This window comes from Citrus clementina, unplaced genomic scaffold (assembly GCF_000493195.1).
Source record: "Citrus clementina cultivar Clemenules unplaced genomic scaffold, Citrus_clementina_v1.0 scaffold_4, whole genome shotgun sequence".
Taxonomy (NCBI): Eukaryota; Viridiplantae; Streptophyta; class Magnoliopsida; order Sapindales; family Rutaceae; genus Citrus; species Citrus x clementina.
The window spans coordinates 22,510,658-22,527,813 of NW_006262274.1; the positions used below are offsets into that span (position 1 = coordinate 22,510,658).

General features: G+C 34.6%; 3 protein-coding genes across 4 annotated transcripts; 1 reads left to right on the top strand and 2 right to left on the bottom strand.

Annotated features, from left to right (window-relative positions):
- Window positions 1–1,114: 1,114 nt before the first annotated feature.
- LOC18043354 (ATP-citrate synthase alpha chain protein 1) lies at window positions 1,115–5,130 on the bottom strand. Of its 2 annotated transcripts, none has more exons than XM_006438261.2 (13): window positions 4,894–5,130; window positions 4,683–4,790; window positions 4,112–4,288; window positions 3,823–3,984; window positions 3,620–3,700; window positions 3,119–3,170; window positions 2,900–3,014; window positions 2,706–2,787; window positions 2,228–2,323; window positions 2,015–2,116; window positions 1,665–1,781; window positions 1,471–1,587; window positions 1,115–1,392 (listed from the first exon to the last, which is right to left on the bottom strand). In XM_006438261.2, exons 2-13 carry the CDS (start codon window positions 4,779–4,781, stop codon window positions 1,321–1,323), a joined length of 1,272 nt encoding a protein of 423 aa, XP_006438324.1. In that variant the 5' UTR covers window positions 4,782–4,790; window positions 4,894–5,130; the 3' UTR covers window positions 1,115–1,320. The 2 variants fall into 2 exon arrangements, with proteins under 2 accessions (XP_006438324.1, XP_006438325.1); XM_006438262.2 differs by having other exon boundaries at window positions 4,683–4,814; window positions 4,894–5,129.
- Window positions 5,131–8,802: 3,672 nt separating this feature from the next.
- LOC18043355 (signal recognition particle receptor subunit beta) lies at window positions 8,803–11,873 on the top strand. The gene is made up of 6 exons (XM_006438263.2): window positions 8,803–9,111; window positions 9,462–9,544; window positions 10,589–10,675; window positions 10,818–10,966; window positions 11,083–11,214; window positions 11,558–11,873. The coding sequence occupies exons 1-6, from the start codon at window positions 8,961–8,963 to the stop codon at window positions 11,745–11,747; spliced, it is 792 nt and encodes a 263-aa protein (XP_006438326.1). The 5' UTR covers window positions 8,803–8,960; the 3' UTR covers window positions 11,748–11,873.
- A 403-nt stretch (window positions 11,874–12,276) lies between these two features.
- LOC18043356 lies at window positions 12,277–17,064 on the bottom strand. Its single transcript, XM_006438264.2, has 9 exons — window positions 16,766–17,064; window positions 15,650–16,001; window positions 15,296–15,329; window positions 14,817–15,020; window positions 14,057–14,146; window positions 13,338–13,403; window positions 13,167–13,258; window positions 13,035–13,082; window positions 12,277–12,578 (listed from the first exon to the last, which is right to left on the bottom strand). The coding sequence occupies exons 2-9, from the start codon at window positions 15,970–15,972 to the stop codon at window positions 12,461–12,463; spliced, it is 975 nt and encodes a 324-aa protein (XP_006438327.1). The 5' UTR covers window positions 15,973–16,001; window positions 16,766–17,064; the 3' UTR covers window positions 12,277–12,460.
- Window positions 17,065–17,156: the final 92 nt, after the last annotated feature.

A 17,156-nucleotide genomic window follows, 5' to 3' on the forward strand; every position in this document is an offset into this window, starting at 1 on the left:
GAGATGGGTTTTCATATATTTTTCCATCTATACGAATTATATTCACAAGACCCTCAATAAAACAATCAATCAAAAATATTCTGATTCGTCTTTTGCTTGTTCTAAAAGTTGTTACACACTTCGCTAGATAGGCTAGCACGATAATAGTTTACTTCGGTCAAATTCGGTGTGCCCAAATTTTCCGAGTTGGGATCCTGTAAACACTTGACTTTACGCAAGTGCCTAGCCCTTTGTTTCTACCATTGCAATACTACTCGTTCAAAGTGGGATGACGCCAGTTGCAGCTGTTGTTGCCTCCCATAAACCTTTTACAACAATTTATTTTCATCATCTACTAAACAAAGTGAAAAAAGGAGAAGGAAAAAAAAAAGAAAAAAAAGGTAAATGAAGAAGGTACATAACAGTGGGCCTCAATGCGAACATAAGATGAAGGAAAGTTCAGATCATATAAGAAAGGCAAACACGTCGTTTTAAATTAGTAGCAATAAATTATAAAAGCTGTAGTGGATACTAAAATAATAGGACCTCCGTGTGATTCGTAAATAAACCAAATTGTTGTACCAGCAAAATGAATTCACGTTTGTGATTAAGTAATATACGCATTTACCATTGAGTTTTTGGTTCAATAAAAGAACCTTTACACTTATAATAGTGAGAGCAAGAATTTAAGCCTTCATAAAAATTTTATAGAGTTTAGTTTCAACTATCTCTGAATTATCAAATAAATGAGTGGAAATAATCTTTTTCTTACGAAATATGAATGAAATAAACACCCTTCAAATATTAAAGAGGATTTAAAAAAAATCTAAATAGTAGACAGTGATTCAAAACATTGATATATACAACATGAGGAAGTTTTAATTGTATAATTTGATTGTAAATATTAATTATAATATGTGATGAAATATAAGTAACAATCTTCTTCTGTATAACCGAATTTAAAAAAAAAAAAAAAAGTAATGTGGGTGTTTAATCTTAAAGGTTGCGCAGTTTCTGCCGAACAGCCACGCGCCATGAGCCACCTGTGATTTGTGAAAAGATAAAGCCAACGGGGCTTACAAGGTATGTAAACAAGCAAACAGACCACACATTCATTCAAGCATGAAGACCAATACGAGTTAGAAGGCTACTTAAATCTTTTATTATGGTGACACTACAGACAGAGATCAGTTTTTCATCCTCATTAACCATATTTTGAACTAACATTACATACTGAGGTATCTGATACAGCAAAATTGGTACAAAGTAATGATGATGGATACTAGAAATTTGCAATGACAATGGCGTGAGTGTGAAGCATTGAAGAAAGGAGTTGATAGCTCATGCAGCAGCGCTAATGCACTCAATAGCCTGTTTGCATATGCCAGTCATTGTTGCTTCGGGCCCATAAACCTATAAGAAGAGAGGTTATTTTCATTTGTCAATCACAGGTAGAGAGGATATGTTCTGAAAATTTTAGGTCAAATATACCTCAATGGGAAGGCCAATTTCCTCTGCGAGTGCTCGCATTTTTGCAAGGCCCCTCTGGTAATTAGGACCTCCTCTCCTCACATATAGGTGCATTCTTGCTGCTTTCAGCTTCGATTCCTGAGCAATAAAAATTTCGTCATGAATTTTCCACGTCAAAAATGAAAGTGATGAAGTAATTAAGCCCAACAATCTACCTTTTCCTTCAGGGCTTGGATTATGCCATTGAATGTAGCTGCAACATCAGTGAAGTTAGCTATTCCTCCTCCAATCACAAGGGCTCTCTTGCGACCATCAGGATCTGCAGTTGCACACTGCAAAACAATTATGTGTTTAGTTGCACAGCAAAGAAGGTGTCTGATTAAACATCTTAAAATATGTTCCAAATGTTCATCTAACATTTGGCAGCCTTTTATTTCCTTCCTATTTAAGCATTCACTAAGTATGCAAGAGTTAGCATTAGTCGGTCACAAGTAATAAAATGAAGTGCCACCTGTAGAGTACTATATGTCACTACAAGACTAAAACCAAGAGGAGATGTCCATACATCAATTACAACTCTGGCATATTGCAAGACCTCCCCCTCGTTGGGTGCTCCACTGTATTCTGCATAGTTACCGAGCTCTGAGGCATAGCCAAGATCTCCAACCTGATTCGGCAATAATCATTCATAAACAAATTAAAACCTATTGGGATGAGAAAACACTCATTGTTAACAGAAAATTTAATCCTCTCCCCTGACTAGAATGAGAACCCATACCGTATCAGCATAGATGACACTTGCACCTCCTCCAGCTACCATAGTCCAGATTCGTCCTTTTGGGTTCAAAACTGTGAATTTCAAAGATGCACTTGTCTGCAAGCAAAATATAGAAAATGTTATAAACTTTATGTAAGGTTCACAGGATGAAGCTATTAAAAGAAAAAAAATTGCAATTTATAGAGTTGTTATAAAGGAACACACAAGCAGATCAGCAAGGATTATTCAATGATGAAAATTCAGACAATAGAAACTAGAACCACAGACAAGCAGATATTTGGACGAAATCTATACAGTTAACATAATTCTCAACACTCAATTATGGATTCAGGTTGACTTGGATAAGTTAAGAATGTTAATTTATCACAAAGAAACGAGAAAACTTAATATATATGACTCAAAATTTTCCTTGAAACAAGGTGATCAAAAGAGAGAGCAGATTTCATGTAGAGGTCAGGCATATATCAAGCTGTGGTACCTTTTCATCTAGATCATGTATAAAGCTTTCTGTAGCACTCATTGCTCTTCCAAACGGCAAGGGAAATTCAATATTGCCCCACCTGCCAAAAGCAAAGTGTCATTAGAGGATACCAAATGTGACAAGGTGCATGTTAAATACACTAGTTAGTACCAAGCATTTTATGTGGGAAATACTCATGGAAAAGAATATACTTTTTGAAGTTCTTGAAAGCAGCAGTGTCATCCAGCTCTCCTCTCATATCCAATGGATAAGGCTTTCTATCAACCAATGTAAAAGGATTCATCTCAAGGAAAGTGAAGTCAAGATCTAGCAAATACAAACTTGGGAAGTTAATGGCCAATTCTAGCAATGAATATATTTATCATTGCAGATTCTGAATACCATGAACTAGTCAAACATCTATAAAGTACCTTGAAAAAGAGTGAAAACTGATTTAATGAACTCCTGAATTTCTCCTCTGATCTGGTTACACAAGCATAATTCATGTTACTTATTTCAAAATATATCCTAAAATCATTGAGTGTCAACAAAGAGTAAACAAGCTTTCGGTGGTAATGAGTTAAGTGATTGAAAAGTATGTATGATATATTACATTGATGGTGCACTAAGCTACATCAGGAACTGATTTTCTTTTTATTTTGGGTTTATAAATATTGGAGAGAAAGGGACTTATAGACAAAGGGGATCTTCTTTTGGACAAATAATATTTTGAAATCATAATGGGTATCCCATATAATACTTATTCCTTTAATACTTGCTTCTGTTTTGGCTAAATATCTAAGGAAACTCATTATATGTAATTGTTTGTCTAATGCTATTTGGGGGAAGAGCGTGGGAATAAAGCAGCATTGAGGACTTAAAGTTCAGGAAAGGATAACCAAGGAGCAGAAATAACCAACTAGATCAATTACCTCCAAGGGAAGGGTAGCAACAAGCGGAGCCGAGGTTTCAGAAGCAAGGCATGCACCTGTTGGGACAAAGATAGTCTTAACCTGGACAAAAGATAACACCATTCTAATATTATGATTCTGCAGGGTAATTAATGCAGGAGATAAAAGACAAAACATAATATGGCTAACAGAAAAAAAAAAAAAAAAATTACATTCCTAAATACCTTATCCCAGTTCTCCTCAATTTCAATTCCTCCGCATTCTGAAAAGCTTACGCTGCATCCAAGTCGCTCTGAGACAATATTAAGGTAAAACTCCTCATTGTGCGGGATGAAAGGTTCAATGATGAATGTTGTTATAGGTCCTTTACATCCACTCATCTCCATCTGCAAAACAAGATAGTAAAGTGTAAGCTCAATGCTTTAGTGTCATGTACAGCTAACAAAACAAACGAAAAAGTCTTAGCTGAAATGGAAAAACATTATGAAAACTATGATTCCAGCAGAAATATACCTCTTTCCCAAGGCACTCTTTCACAAAAGTAGCAGCTTGAGCTAAATCCAGATTTAAAGCAACCAAACCACTCTTCCCACGCTTTCCAAACAACATGTCGGGTTTCACAACTAGTTTACATGATGTAAGCCAGGGTTCCTTTTGTGCCAGCTCATCGAAATTAGTTGACTCGGTAACCTAAAGGACAAAAACACACTGTCGAAACTCAATATATAAAACAACATAACCACAACTGCCATGACACAAATCACCAATCCAAGATTTTACTAATTCTTTTAAATAGACCTAAATCATAAAAGACCAATATGTAGAGATGCTTCTAATCCAAATGGATCTAGCTTCATATAACAGATTTTTATAAATCTCTACATGAAACTGAATCATGCAGGCAAATAAAGTAACAGCTAAAGTTAAAATCTAAATCATGGATATAGACACAATATCCTCAAAAATTTTAAGAACTCAACAAAATTCGAAACTTACAAGTAACACATTACAACGAGTACACAACAGAGGCTCAAAATCAATCAAAAAACATCCGAAAGTCGAAAAGCCATTAAACTGCACTCACTTGTGCGGATTTGATAGGCAACTCGCGACCAGAGAGCCTCTGGAAGTGCTCCTTCAACAATCTCTTCGAATCATACTCTCTGATCTTCTTGCGTGCCATTTCTCAGGCCTGATTTTCACCAAAACGACAAGTCTGACAGATCCACATTGCCAGATCAAATTCAAATCAATTTCAGAGCATATCAGATATCAAATTAACTAAACGAAAATACCTTTCGAAAATAGGCAAAAACGACAGCGCAACAGATATATTTTTCTGAGCAGGTAGGAAGCGGAGAACACAACGCTTGAAGCTTGAATGTTGATTTGGTGTTAGAAGCGAACTTGTTCGAGTATTTATATCAACGAGAACTTTTTTTTTTAAATAAATTTTTAAAAGAAATCCGAAAAATGAGTCGGATGTGAGTGGTAGTTTGTGCACTTTAGCGGGAACGAATTAGCGAACTACCTACACGCTGTACGACACGTGCCGTACGGGCACCCTTCTACCTGTTCATAAAAAATCATGTATATTGTGGATCTGATCAAGTGTAACGCCGAGTAAACAACAATTTTTGTACAGTTGCAGTATGTATGGATCACCGTTGATTTATTCTACTTTTTGACTGATGTGGAGTCGAGGGTTTTTAAAACGCTACCGTCCAAATGTGGGAACTTGTTACGTAACAAATTGGTTGTGCTGGTTTGAGTCTCGTTGCTTTTATTCGAAGCAGATTACAAGGAGCGGCATCTGGCCTTGTACTATGGATGCAGCCTGTCTTTGTCGCATGTGTCGCGTGCTTTTATTTTCACAACTGTTGAATTTTCATTAAATAACTGTACAAAAGTTATGTATTTTATATTATTATGTAAAGTAACTAAAGTCTTGTTTTAATTATTTAATTTCTGTGTACGGAAAGCACAGGTTTCCGTTGGTAACGGACCTCTCTTCACGGTATATATATATTTAAAGTTTTGAATTTTAAGAATTTAACTATAGATCATTAGCAAACAAAAGATTTGTTGCTAATGATATTAATATTATTATGTAGAACTCATGAAAAATATTTTAACAATATTAAATCTGATGTCAACAAATGTCAAAAAAAATTTAACCAAAGCAATGATAGTCGGTAGTACATTTTGTCGACGGCAATAATCAATTACAGGTGATAGTTAAATGTCACTAATAAATTTATTAAATGAAAGCTATTAAAATACATTAAATAAATAATTTAAAATTTTAAAAAAGGAAAAAAAATACAAATTAGGCGAGACCCAAGCGAGCATGGATCTCATTTTAGTGCATATAAAATAATGCAGACCCTTGTGTTCACTAAATATAGTGCAATCAAGTTTGTACAGAATCAACAAGCGTGTAGATCAGTTGATATATGACTGTTTTAACTTAACTAAGATCCTCAATTCGAGTCTTGAAAATGTAGATGAATTAAATAGTTATTGGGAGAGTTTTGTCATCCTGATAGTGCAAAATGCCAAACATATCCTTTATTTATGACATTGACTTAGATAATTGGGTTTTAGTATTAAAGATTGACAACTAAGAATAATTTGTATGAAGATTTGCTCCCTTTCTATTATTATGCTATTTGTTTTGTTCGAGTAATACTCTCTTGTTCCCAATGTTGAGTAATTGAGATTTCTTTAAATGACAAAGGGGTCGATGATATTTTAATAAATTATGGAATTATTATGTATTTCAGCTGTCATAGTATCTCATATATCATTCATTTATTAGGTTGTAAAAATAATATATTAATAAATAACAATAAAATAGGTTATTTCCAAGCATGTGACAACAAAATAATTGCGATAATAATTAACAAAAATGATTTTAGCAACATATTTGTTTCTTCAACTGGCTTATTAAATATATTGTTAAAATATACATTTTATGTTTTAACAAATATATTAACTAATTTTAGTTTTATAAAGGCATTTAATAATGTATTTTTTTGGGTTAGTAGTTTAGTATTACGGATGAAATTTGTCATTATTGATCCAAGTGACAAAAAAAAATTCAGCAAGGGATGAAAGTGTGATGCTCCCAATTGGTTTTATTGTATTGCTGACAAAGTGAGACTTTAAAGGATTATAATCGTTTAATTTAATGCAGACGATTTCTGAATGTTGACGTCCAGTAAAAGGTAGATAAATCACGACTAAAGTAGTGGATTTTCCAATATTGGTATCTATTTGTTTTTGAGAGAGGTGCTGCACGACGCATACCAGCAACAACACACAATGTGAATCAAAATGTTGCTGGCACATCTCCACTGAAACGGAAAGATTTAAGGTTTGGCACACACAATATATTTTTGGGTAATTTTTATAAACCCCCCTGAAGTTTGGGCTTGTTGCAAATAGATGGCGAAAATCTGTTTATTTATAAAAATTCCCCTACCGTCAGTTAATTTTAACATTGACCGTTAGTTGACTATGCAAAGATAATATTACCCTTAACAACAGTTTGTAGACTGAAATAACTATAAAAAAAAACTAAAATTGTTGGCTATTTTACCCTCTTTAAATTATTGATATTTTCTTAAAGTTCCTACAAGAAAGATGAAATTAAAAATTTAAAAAATCCTCTTTAAATTATTGATATTTCCTTAAAGTTTCTACAAGAAAGATAAAATTAAAAACTTGAAAATGAAATAGTCATAATCTTTACCTATGATATTGTAAATCTTTAGAATTGACAAGAATAAAATTGTCAAAAAATAAAGTTTGTGCTTTTCGCGCTAATAATTTTAGTTTTTTTTAGTTATGTCAGTCTACAAACTGTTGTTAAGGATAATATTGTCTTTGCACAGTCAACTAACGATCAATGTTAAAATTAACTGATGATAGGAGTTTTTTTTTATAAATAAACAGATTCTTGCAATCTACTTGCAATAAGTCCAAACCTCAGAAAAAGTTTTTAAAAATTACCCTATCTTTTCTCAAGAAGTTTGGCCCACGCTTATTTGTATTTTTCTTGGTCAATAAATGATCACGATAATATAATTTAAAATAGTAATGTTTCATCAACGAAATAGAAAACAAACTTGCATACCTCAGCTTCGCAAGTGTACTGTTGTTTGTGAAATAAATGAGACGACGATGTATTTTATGCGAGATAAATGAGACGATGATTTATTTTAGCTCAACCCAAAAAAATAAAAAGGAAACATAAAAAAAAATACATGAGGTTACTCATAGTTAAAAGGAGAACTTGATTATAGTGGTTCGCTAAAAGGTTACCAACCCAACTAAAAATTATAAGCTTGAAGCTTTCATCGATGAAACAGAGCCTAATAATAATAATAATAAACGAATATTTAAATTTGAAGAAAACGGTGGGTGAAGATGGTATAATCTCTCCCTCTGGATTTGAGAGTCTAAGGGAAAGAGTATTTTTAAAATTAAGAGAAGAGGTGCGATCACCAAAAAAGAATAGAACGGATTAAATTTGCATAATATTTTTAATGGGTTAAAATCTATATATTTACTATATAGGATCTATTAAGAATTTAAATTTAAAATATATACCAACTAATAGACATGTATTATTTTTATATGTAAAAAAAATATAACTAGTCTCACTAATACTTAAAAAAAAATACATATACCCTCCCGCCCCAATCAACAGACGTGCGGGTGGATTCCATTTATTATAGGTTTGTTTGGGAGTCACTTTATTATAGGTGTGTTTGAGAGTGATGTGTTTTAACTTTTATGTTGCAGCTGTTGTGGAGTAAAAGCTACAGCTATGGAGTGAAAGTTGAAAAAAAAATATTTACTAAGCTGCTAAAGCCCAACTATAAATATTATCAAACACCTTAATAATTAAATTTTAACAACCTAACTACCTCACCACACTCTCAAATTTGTTATATATGGACTGTCAGGGTTCCTTCGAAACCGGAGCCACCTAAGCGAGAACATTATTAAGTTCGCCATCCGGGGAAAGGCAAAATTAAAAGCCCAGGAGGATCTGCGTCCAGAGCTAATGGGCCACTCTTAAGGATGTAAGCCCAAAATGTCTCATAGCGGTCGCTTTTTATCGCGTTCTCTGCAAGTTATTGCTGTGTGTGTGCGCTTGTTTACCTTGAGAGGGTATTATGGTCTCTCAATATATATGTTCTATTTAGGTTACTTTTGGACAGTTCTGAGAGTTTGGGTTATCGCTTCAAATTAAGCCCCGTTTGTCTTCAGTTGGTTCAGACAGACAAGTAAGTGCGTAGGATTTTGAATCTGTAAGTGTGACGAAGCGTTGCGTATATTATCGTTCGTAATGTGGAAGTTACCAGAAGGGATGGAACAGTGGAAGAAGGATTTAGAGGAGTGGTTGAATCGTGGAATTGAATTTATCAACCAAATTCCCCCAACTCAGCTCTACATCGCTTGCGCCGTTTTGCTCCTAACCACCGCTCTTCTCTTACTACGTGAGTCCCATTAACATTACTCACTTTTATTCTTCGTAATCGCTTCGGTTTTTCAAAATTATGCTTCCGCTGATCTTTAGGGATTTATAATTTCATTTGAATTCTCAAACTGCGCTCACCTTGGATCAATTATGATTCTTTTGTTGCATTCTCCGATTGAGCAACGAATTTTCCAAAACCATCTTTTATTTTATTTTTGTTTAATCATTGCATTAACTTTTTTTTTCCCTCCTTTGGGGTCACCTGTTTGTACAATGGTTTTTTAATATTGTTTAAAAGAGGAGAAATAAAATGGATAGTCTGGAATATCTTGGATGCTAATGTGCTCAATGGCTTGTTTTACCTTGCAGTTCAAGTGTTCAGACGCAAGAAATCTAATACCATTGTACTTGCTGGCTTAAGCGGGAGTGGGAAAACTGTTCTGTTCTATCAAGTAAGTGTATTTGATTTTATTTTTTTTCCTTTCAGCTACTTGTGGAAAATCTGATAATGGAGCTAGGTGCAGGTGTTTTAATTATTCCTTATTGCTTGTGTTTTTACATGAATGAGCTCCGAAGTGAGGTTTGGCAGTGTTTAAGAAAGCTAGCTTACATTATTTTTTATCAGAATTTTCTTATCTTGATCTCTTAGTCTTTTAAGGTTTACGCATACAAAGGCATGCATTCTTGTTGTTTTTCTGTCTGAGGTCTCTTGTTACTAGTTATTTGACCTCCGCTGGCAGATATTGCCTTAACCTAGGCAATACTATTTTCGATAAAGTAAGAACGGGAAAATACCTACAGTAAATACATATGTACAGTGAAATTCCAAAGGAACTGAAAAGAAAGACGCAATTGATGTATATGAATGCCAAATTTAACTTTCTTTTATCTCTTTGCATTTTTCTCTAATATTTCTTATCTGAAAAAGTATTTGTTTTCCGGCATTGATTGCTGTGGGAAATTTAATCTTTGTCGATTAAGCTGGTGATGTGGTATTGAATTTTCTGGTCCATGTGTGAGACATAGATGTTGAGTTGGCTGTTGAATCTTGAATAGAGTACTGAGGCTTGATTTAGGAAACTATGGATTTGACTGAATTCCACAACGTGGCCCTTCTGTTAAGTGGCTTTGCAGCATTCTTTTCATATGAGAGGTTAGGCGTCCCAACGTTTAGGTTCTAAGCATGTATGCAGCTTAGATCCTTATATGCATATGAATCGAGATTTTGTTAATTAACTGGAAATTTTTCAACCTTCAGGGCAGAATATTTAGAATATTGATCTGAGTGTATGGTGTAGATTACTAGATCTTTTGTCTTCTCCATGATTCTTATTATCAACTTCTTTCTAGTTTGTAATAAAACTGCTTATCTGCCAGTGCAATGATTATTTTCTATTTCACAATTATAAAATCGATATGGTTGCCCATTTGTGACTGCCACCTGGTATGTCTTACAGATGTTAATCTAACTATCATGACATGTATTTATGTGTTAGCTTCGGGATGGTTCGACCCACCAGGGTACTGTTACATCAATGGAACCAAATGAGGACACTTTTGTGCTACATTCTGAAAGCACTAAGGTGATGTATCTTATTTGGTCTACTTTTATAAATACAGAAATAAGGGCATTAAAAAGTTCATGGTGTATGAATTTCATTATTCTCAAATTATGCTTCATCTTCTCTAACAAGAATTGAGCGGCAATTTTTATATCCTTGGCAGAAGGGGAAAATAAAGCCTGTTCACCTTGTTGATGTTCCTGGTCATTCTCGTCTCCGACCCAAACTAGATGAGTTTTTGCCTCAAGCAGCTGGCATAGTATTCGTTGTGGATGCCTTGGAATTCCTACCAAACTGTTCTGCAGCTTCTGAGTAATTACAAGGCCTTATAATGCAGCTTTAGGATGTCATACATTCAATATACACTTTTACAGTACAACATGCTGTCCGCAAAGATACTATTTTTTTTTATGGTTTTTGTGCAACAGGTACCTGTATGATATTTTAACAAACTCAACTGTTGTCAAAAAGAAAATTCCAGTTCTCATCTGTTGTAACAAGACAGACAAAGTGACGGCCCACACCAAGGAGTTCATTCGGAAGCAAATGGAGAAGGAAATGTATGTCTTCCTAGTATATCTCTTTCTGGGTGTTTGATATTTTGGTTAATTACTTTCTTACCAATTTCCTTTCAAGTGTTTGGTGGGATCTAAATTAATTAGGATGTATATTTGCATATTTGCAGCTAACAACCTGCATAAAATATTTTGTCCCTCAAATTGACATGTATATATAATTGATCATTAAATGAAATATGTACTTGTGGCATGTTGAGTAACTCTATGCTATTTGTTGTTGTGTCATATATGCTGAAAAATGTGATCACTGAAGCATTTGAATAAATTTGGCATCCTGAATCTCTGATTTAATTGTTTTTATTCATTTCCTGTAACCATTTTACAGCGACAAGTTGCGAGCATCCAGAAGTGCAGTATCAGAGGCTGATGTGACAAATGACTTTACTCTTGGGATACCAGGACAGGCGTTCTCATTCTCTCAGTGCCATAACAAAGTTTCTGTGGCTGAAGCTTCTGGTTTGACTGGCGAAATATCTCAGGTGGAACAGTTTATCAGGGAACAGGTGAAGCCCTAGGCGGTAGTTCCAAATTCATGATATCTATGAACATTTTGCATTAAAGCTGGCTTGAGTATAGCCTCATGATTGTTGCAAACGGCAAAGGAAGCTGAGAAATCCAAGGCAAGTGGAGGAAACAAAAAAGTAGTGGAGTGCATTCTAGTTCGAATTAGTGTTTTGTCAGTGGATTTTGCTTAAACAATGAGAGTTATAAATGGACATTGCCTGGGTAATTCCAGTGATTTGTGATTGATATACTTTTGTATCTGATGATTACGGCAATTGCAAAAAAACTTCATTCCTGGAATACTAGCTAGTTAACAAACAGATTTTTGCTTTCTTTTCTTATCTAAGCGCCTTTGTGATTTTGAAAATCTTGGGGTACGTGTTGAAGAATAGTTTATGGTTAAGATTCGATTACCAACATCATTACCTCATATTTAGTCATTGAGCGGTTGAAACAAACTATAACCTCTGAAATAATTCACAAGTACATATTTACCCATAAGAGAATTAGAAACGAAATGAATATAGCTGCGAAGGAAGATTTTGAACATGCTTCATTCATCAATGTTCTTGCAAGAATTGAATCAATAATACTGATGCGGGTATCAGTACTACACCTGCCCCTAAGAATTACAAACTTTACAGTCATCATCAGCAATCCATCAAATATGGGAAAGGCTTGATTTATTTATTTCTCTCAAAAGAAATGGTTTGACTAGGATCTCTCATTTCAGACATCGATAAGCCTCTGGGAATGATCTTGACAACCAAAAGTGTTTCAGCCTAATTATTAGAGCAAAAATGCCGTAGCACGGGAGATGCATCAGCCCTACACCAAAATACCTGCCCATCATGGCAAAACAGTTGGATAAACATTAGTATTTAGTAGAATTTATTTTTATTTTGTATGCATTCATCCGATCTTCAATCATTGAACCACTAACAGTCTCCTGTTTAACGAATGTAGAGGTGCTGCCATTCTTTTAATCCTTTTCATTAAAGAATCAATGTCAACTACATATCAACATGGCAAAGCACCGAAAATAACATTTCCTTCTGGCAAGGAAAATAATATGCATCCTCGTTTTGTGCTGTTGTGAAATATATGGCTTGATCACTATAGCAAATGTTTTGCAATAAAAAGGAACATGCATGGGTTAGTAACAAGTTGGGATTTTTTTTTTTCTTAATCTTCCATTTATGATGGTTGTTCCAGAGATGAGAGAAGGCATATCATAAAAATCATACCTATGGTCATAAATCAATATATAATGCTGTCAGTAGTGGTTATTTACATACCATAAGGGAGCAAATGGGGATGACAAGTCAAGAAATGCATAAGGCCACCTGCAAAAAAGCGTGACCTTAGTACGAGCCATTGAGTAATTTTCTTTAATGTAAATAAGACAATAACTTTAAGAAATACATTACCAAATTGAAACACAAGCATGAACGATCCACTGGAAAATGACAAAGATAACCGTCCACAAAATAAAATAGGCAATTCGAAACAGAGGGAACCGCTGAAAGAGAAGGTTTCATTAATCAGAAAAAATGCTTAGAAGAGAATAGGAGATCACAAGGCAAAAATAATCAACGTACCAAGCAATTTAAAATTGTGTCTCCAAGAAGGAAAACGGCATTGACTGAATGCATAGAAACAATCAGCTGCAGTTGGAAGGTTAGCACAGTTATCAAATGAAGGGGCTTTTATGTGAGAGAAAAGTAATTAAACTCATCTTGTAAGAATAGAGAGAATGAAGGCTCTAATGTATGAATAGACCAGCTAGGTTTTCTATGCCCTTCTTTCATAGCCAAAACCGATTAACTGGAAAAGGAAAATGAAGTAAGATGTCTCCTAAATTGTACAACACACACAATTAAACAACCCCTCTACAATGGTTGTTCACTGGTTCAACAACTGGAGGAAAATTATAAGATTGCATAGAAATAATTAAACATCTAAAGGATACATGCTTATGGGAGTTCTAAAACAGACTAGTCACATCAAAAACTGTCTCCATGTTCAGTCACAAATCTTCCTTGAAGGGATTATATTCGAGGTTACTTCATGCATTTGCGCTGTGGTTGAAATTTGATAGCTACTGTCAGCTCATTCCCCACACCATCCCGTGACTCACAATCTTCTTTCAAGTTAAACACAGGCTGACCTCAAATGATGCTAAATCTTTATAGTAACAAAATTTGCACTATTAGAAAGTCAATTTCTATTGAGGGATTTGACTCCCTGTACAGTTGAATATGGAGGTCAACAGAGGGAAGTAAATAAACAAATTGGACAATAAGCTAGTAGTACTTACAAAATTCAAACTGAAATCTGCTGATGTTAAAAATGGATAAATAATGAGCCAAAATACAGAATCGGTGAGCATCACAGCTCCAGCACTCGTCTATTCATCAACACAAAAGAAAACAAATGGAAACAAACTCTTGTAAGCACACATATGAAATACTGATATAAAACCAATAAAAACATGCTCTTCCAGCAGAAGGGCAATTTTGGCCAATAATGTGACCAGAATTGTTTGGTAAATAATCAAAAACCAGACAGCACCATATTAAGGATGCTTAAACAGTTAATATCACCCAAATTAGCAAATCCCCAACCTCTAACAACAAACAAAATAACTCACTGAAATGTTGGCTCCACCCACGAGCATGTACTAGGTTGTAGGTTTGGACAGAGCACCCATCACTTTACCAATTAACTTGTTTATCTTAAATTTCATTCATGAGAGCCTCGTACAAGTTTCACCCTGAAATATTTCCTCGGTACTTGTTTCTTTTATAACAAATTAAGGCTAGAAAGGCTCAAAAATACTATTTAATCAAGGAGCTGCTTTTCTATGGAATCAAAATGATTTTATTAGATTATATTTGCTGATTTGGACACAAACCAAACTAGAGTAGATTTTGACTATAAAGCGCCTAAAATTTGCAAGGAAAGTTCTTATAACTTGTCTTTTGGCCTATAAACCAAAGTGGGCAAGTGCTTTACCTCCTTATGAGCTATTGCATATAAAGATACCACAGCAATTGTTCTTTAAGGAAAAAACTTGCCTGAAAAACAATCTGAAAGACATAACCCAATGCACCAGCAGTCCTACGAGCGTGAGGTTCTTCGTGGGTATTGGAGCTTTTAGATACAACGGATATGTCTGCAGTTTCACTGAGTGTGGGAGGCACGTAGGTGCCTCGCTCTGCATCTAATTGACGATGATCACGCCCATGGCATAATCCGTAGATGGAAAGTGAAGAAGCAAGCTACAACACAATCTGAGAGCATTAGCAATTTATTCACAGTAACATTCATGTGATTTGAAACATAAGGTGCTGCCACTAATCAGAAACCAAGTGAAGATATTGCACACTGACAGATTGATGATTATTATGCTGGAATTGAAATATTATCTGTGGAACTGGATACCAATTATTTATACTATCCTCAGACAGGCAGATTTAGTGAAAACCAAATCCATTCAAAACTTCATCACTAACATATTATCACAGTGCACTGATAGACATGAAGCGAGACATACCCCAAAACAGACTGTTACCAGAGTAAATGTCCACCTGTTCAGCACAAGGGAAGTAAAATAATCAGAAACGTGCATTCAGGTAAAATAAAATTTCTTCCTCTCTCTTCTCATCAGTTCAGTGGGTACTCAAAAGACCTCTTGCAGTTCACAAATCCAGTAAAAATTAAAGCAGATAAAGCAAAATTATGCTGACTACAATATTAACAATATATGTTCATGTTTCTGGCTCTTCAGAACACCCTATTCATAGATAAAATTCCTCAAAAGGGGTTTCTTGAAGTATGTTTAGTGTGCAACATAAAACTACAAAAATGGAGTGCGCAAAATAAAACTACAAAAATATAGATGACTTACTGAGTATAGAAGTAAAATATACCACCTCCAGAAATAAGAGCATTAGCAGTGATCAATGCAACAAGAACTACAAAAGCAAACACTCTAAAAGCAAGCAACCAAGCAGGATGGATTCCTTTGAGACATGTGTTCCAAGCTTCATCCTCATACAAAGTCCCAACTGTTTCTTGCTGATTTTCTCTCCTTGCAGATTCTGATTTCCTGGACCCTTCAAATTTCCATATTATAATTGATGCTGAAACCATGGTGACTAAGATCCATAGAGCACAGAGGAAAAACCTCCAATTCAACCAATAACTTAATGTGGTTGTATCAGCAGTCATAACTGGCTGCCAAGTACGCTTCGAGGATGCTGTTAAGAAACCCAAAATATTACTTTTACCAACTCCTACACTCATTGTATTTTCAGATTTATATCCCTAAGTTCAATGTTGAACTACAATTGACACTTTATACTATTATGCAGATGAATTTCCAGTAGTAAAGCTTTCCCCGACACACCCCCCCCCCCCCCCACCAAAAAAAAGAAAGTGAAAAAAATTATCATAGTGAACAATAAGTAGATGAAACTGATTGTAACAGAGAAAAAGGGACGAAAACAATAAACAGTAAAAAATAATTTTACAAACAAGATACAAATACTTGATGAGAAGAATAAAAACTGTGAACCAAAAAAAAAAAAAAAAATTTAATGGGCTATGAACTAAAATCCTTAAAATATTGATTTATTTTATAATTTGGAAAAAGAATATAATATTAAACTAGTTTATTCAAATCCTGTTCACAGTAATATAATATTGAACTAGTTCATTCAAAACTTGTTCACGGTAAAGAACTCAATCCAACCACCATTATTCTTGAAATGAAACCCCATTGAAAAAACTTCAATTCTATGGATACGTGTGTGTGTGTGTGTGTTTATTCAAGCAGAACAGTTAAAAAGCATGCAAAGAACAAGTACCATAACAAAGAGGAGTAGTATGGGAATCTTGATATATACAAATGAATTCAACTGAGATGCTTACTTAAATGGGTTTAAAACCCAATAAAGCTACAATCACATTAAATTGAGCAAAAGTGTCAATTTGTAAGAAAAAGGACAAGTGTATTACTTACAGTTTTCTACAAGTGGTCAAGCCCAGATGAACAGTTATTCCTCCACGTTATTAAAAGAAAATGTTTTGCTTCTTCTTCCCCTCAGTATGACTGCATCCAACACAGAGAGACAGAGAGAGAGAGAGAAGAGAGAGAGTAGAGATGTAAGAGGGTAGCGTGTAGTCACAGTGACGTCTATCTGGGGTATTATGGTCTTTGAAAGGCTTACCTAATAATATTAATTGGGTAGACAAGATAAAGCAAACTTCAATAGAAGAATATGACCACCATAAGAGAGGGGAGAAAAAAAGAACACACTATTTCCATGAGTATTTTTCTAATTTTTATTTAATTTTTTATTCCATTTTTTAATAAGCTAAGTTTCTAGAGCAGACCAGTTGCTTGCTGCCGT

Coding starts and splice junctions, on each gene's coding strand:
- LOC18043354 (XM_006438261.2), bottom strand. CDS start 4,781: ATGGCACGCAAGAAGATCAGAGAGTATGATTCGAAGAGATTGTTGAAG. Junction 3,015..3,118: donor AGTTTTCACTCTTTTTCAAG/GTACTTTATAGA, acceptor TGTATTTGCTAG/ATCTTGACTTCACTTTCCTT. Junction 2,324..2,705: donor TACATGATCTAGATGAAAAG/GTACCACAGCTT, acceptor TTTTGCTTGCAG/ACAAGTGCATCTTTGAAATT.
- LOC18043356 (XM_006438264.2), bottom strand. CDS start 15,972: ATGACTGCTGATACAACCACATTAAGTTATTGGTTGAATTGGAGGTTT. Junction 15,330..15,649: donor ATATTTTACTTCTATACTCA/GTAAGTCATCTA, acceptor TGTGCTGAACAG/GTGGACATTTACTCTGGTAA. Junction 13,083..13,166: donor CATGCTTGTGTTTCAATTTG/GTAATGTATTTC, acceptor GCTTTTTTGCAG/GTGGCCTTATGCATTTCTTG.
- LOC18043355 (XM_006438263.2), top strand. CDS start 8,961: ATGTGGAAGTTACCAGAAGGGATGGAACAGTGGAAGAAGGATTTAGAG. Junction 10,676..10,817: donor TACATTCTGAAAGCACTAAG/GTGATGTATCTT, acceptor TATCCTTGGCAG/AAGGGGAAAATAAAGCCTGT. Junction 10,967..11,082: donor AACTGTTCTGCAGCTTCTGA/GTAATTACAAGG, acceptor TTTGTGCAACAG/GTACCTGTATGATATTTTAA.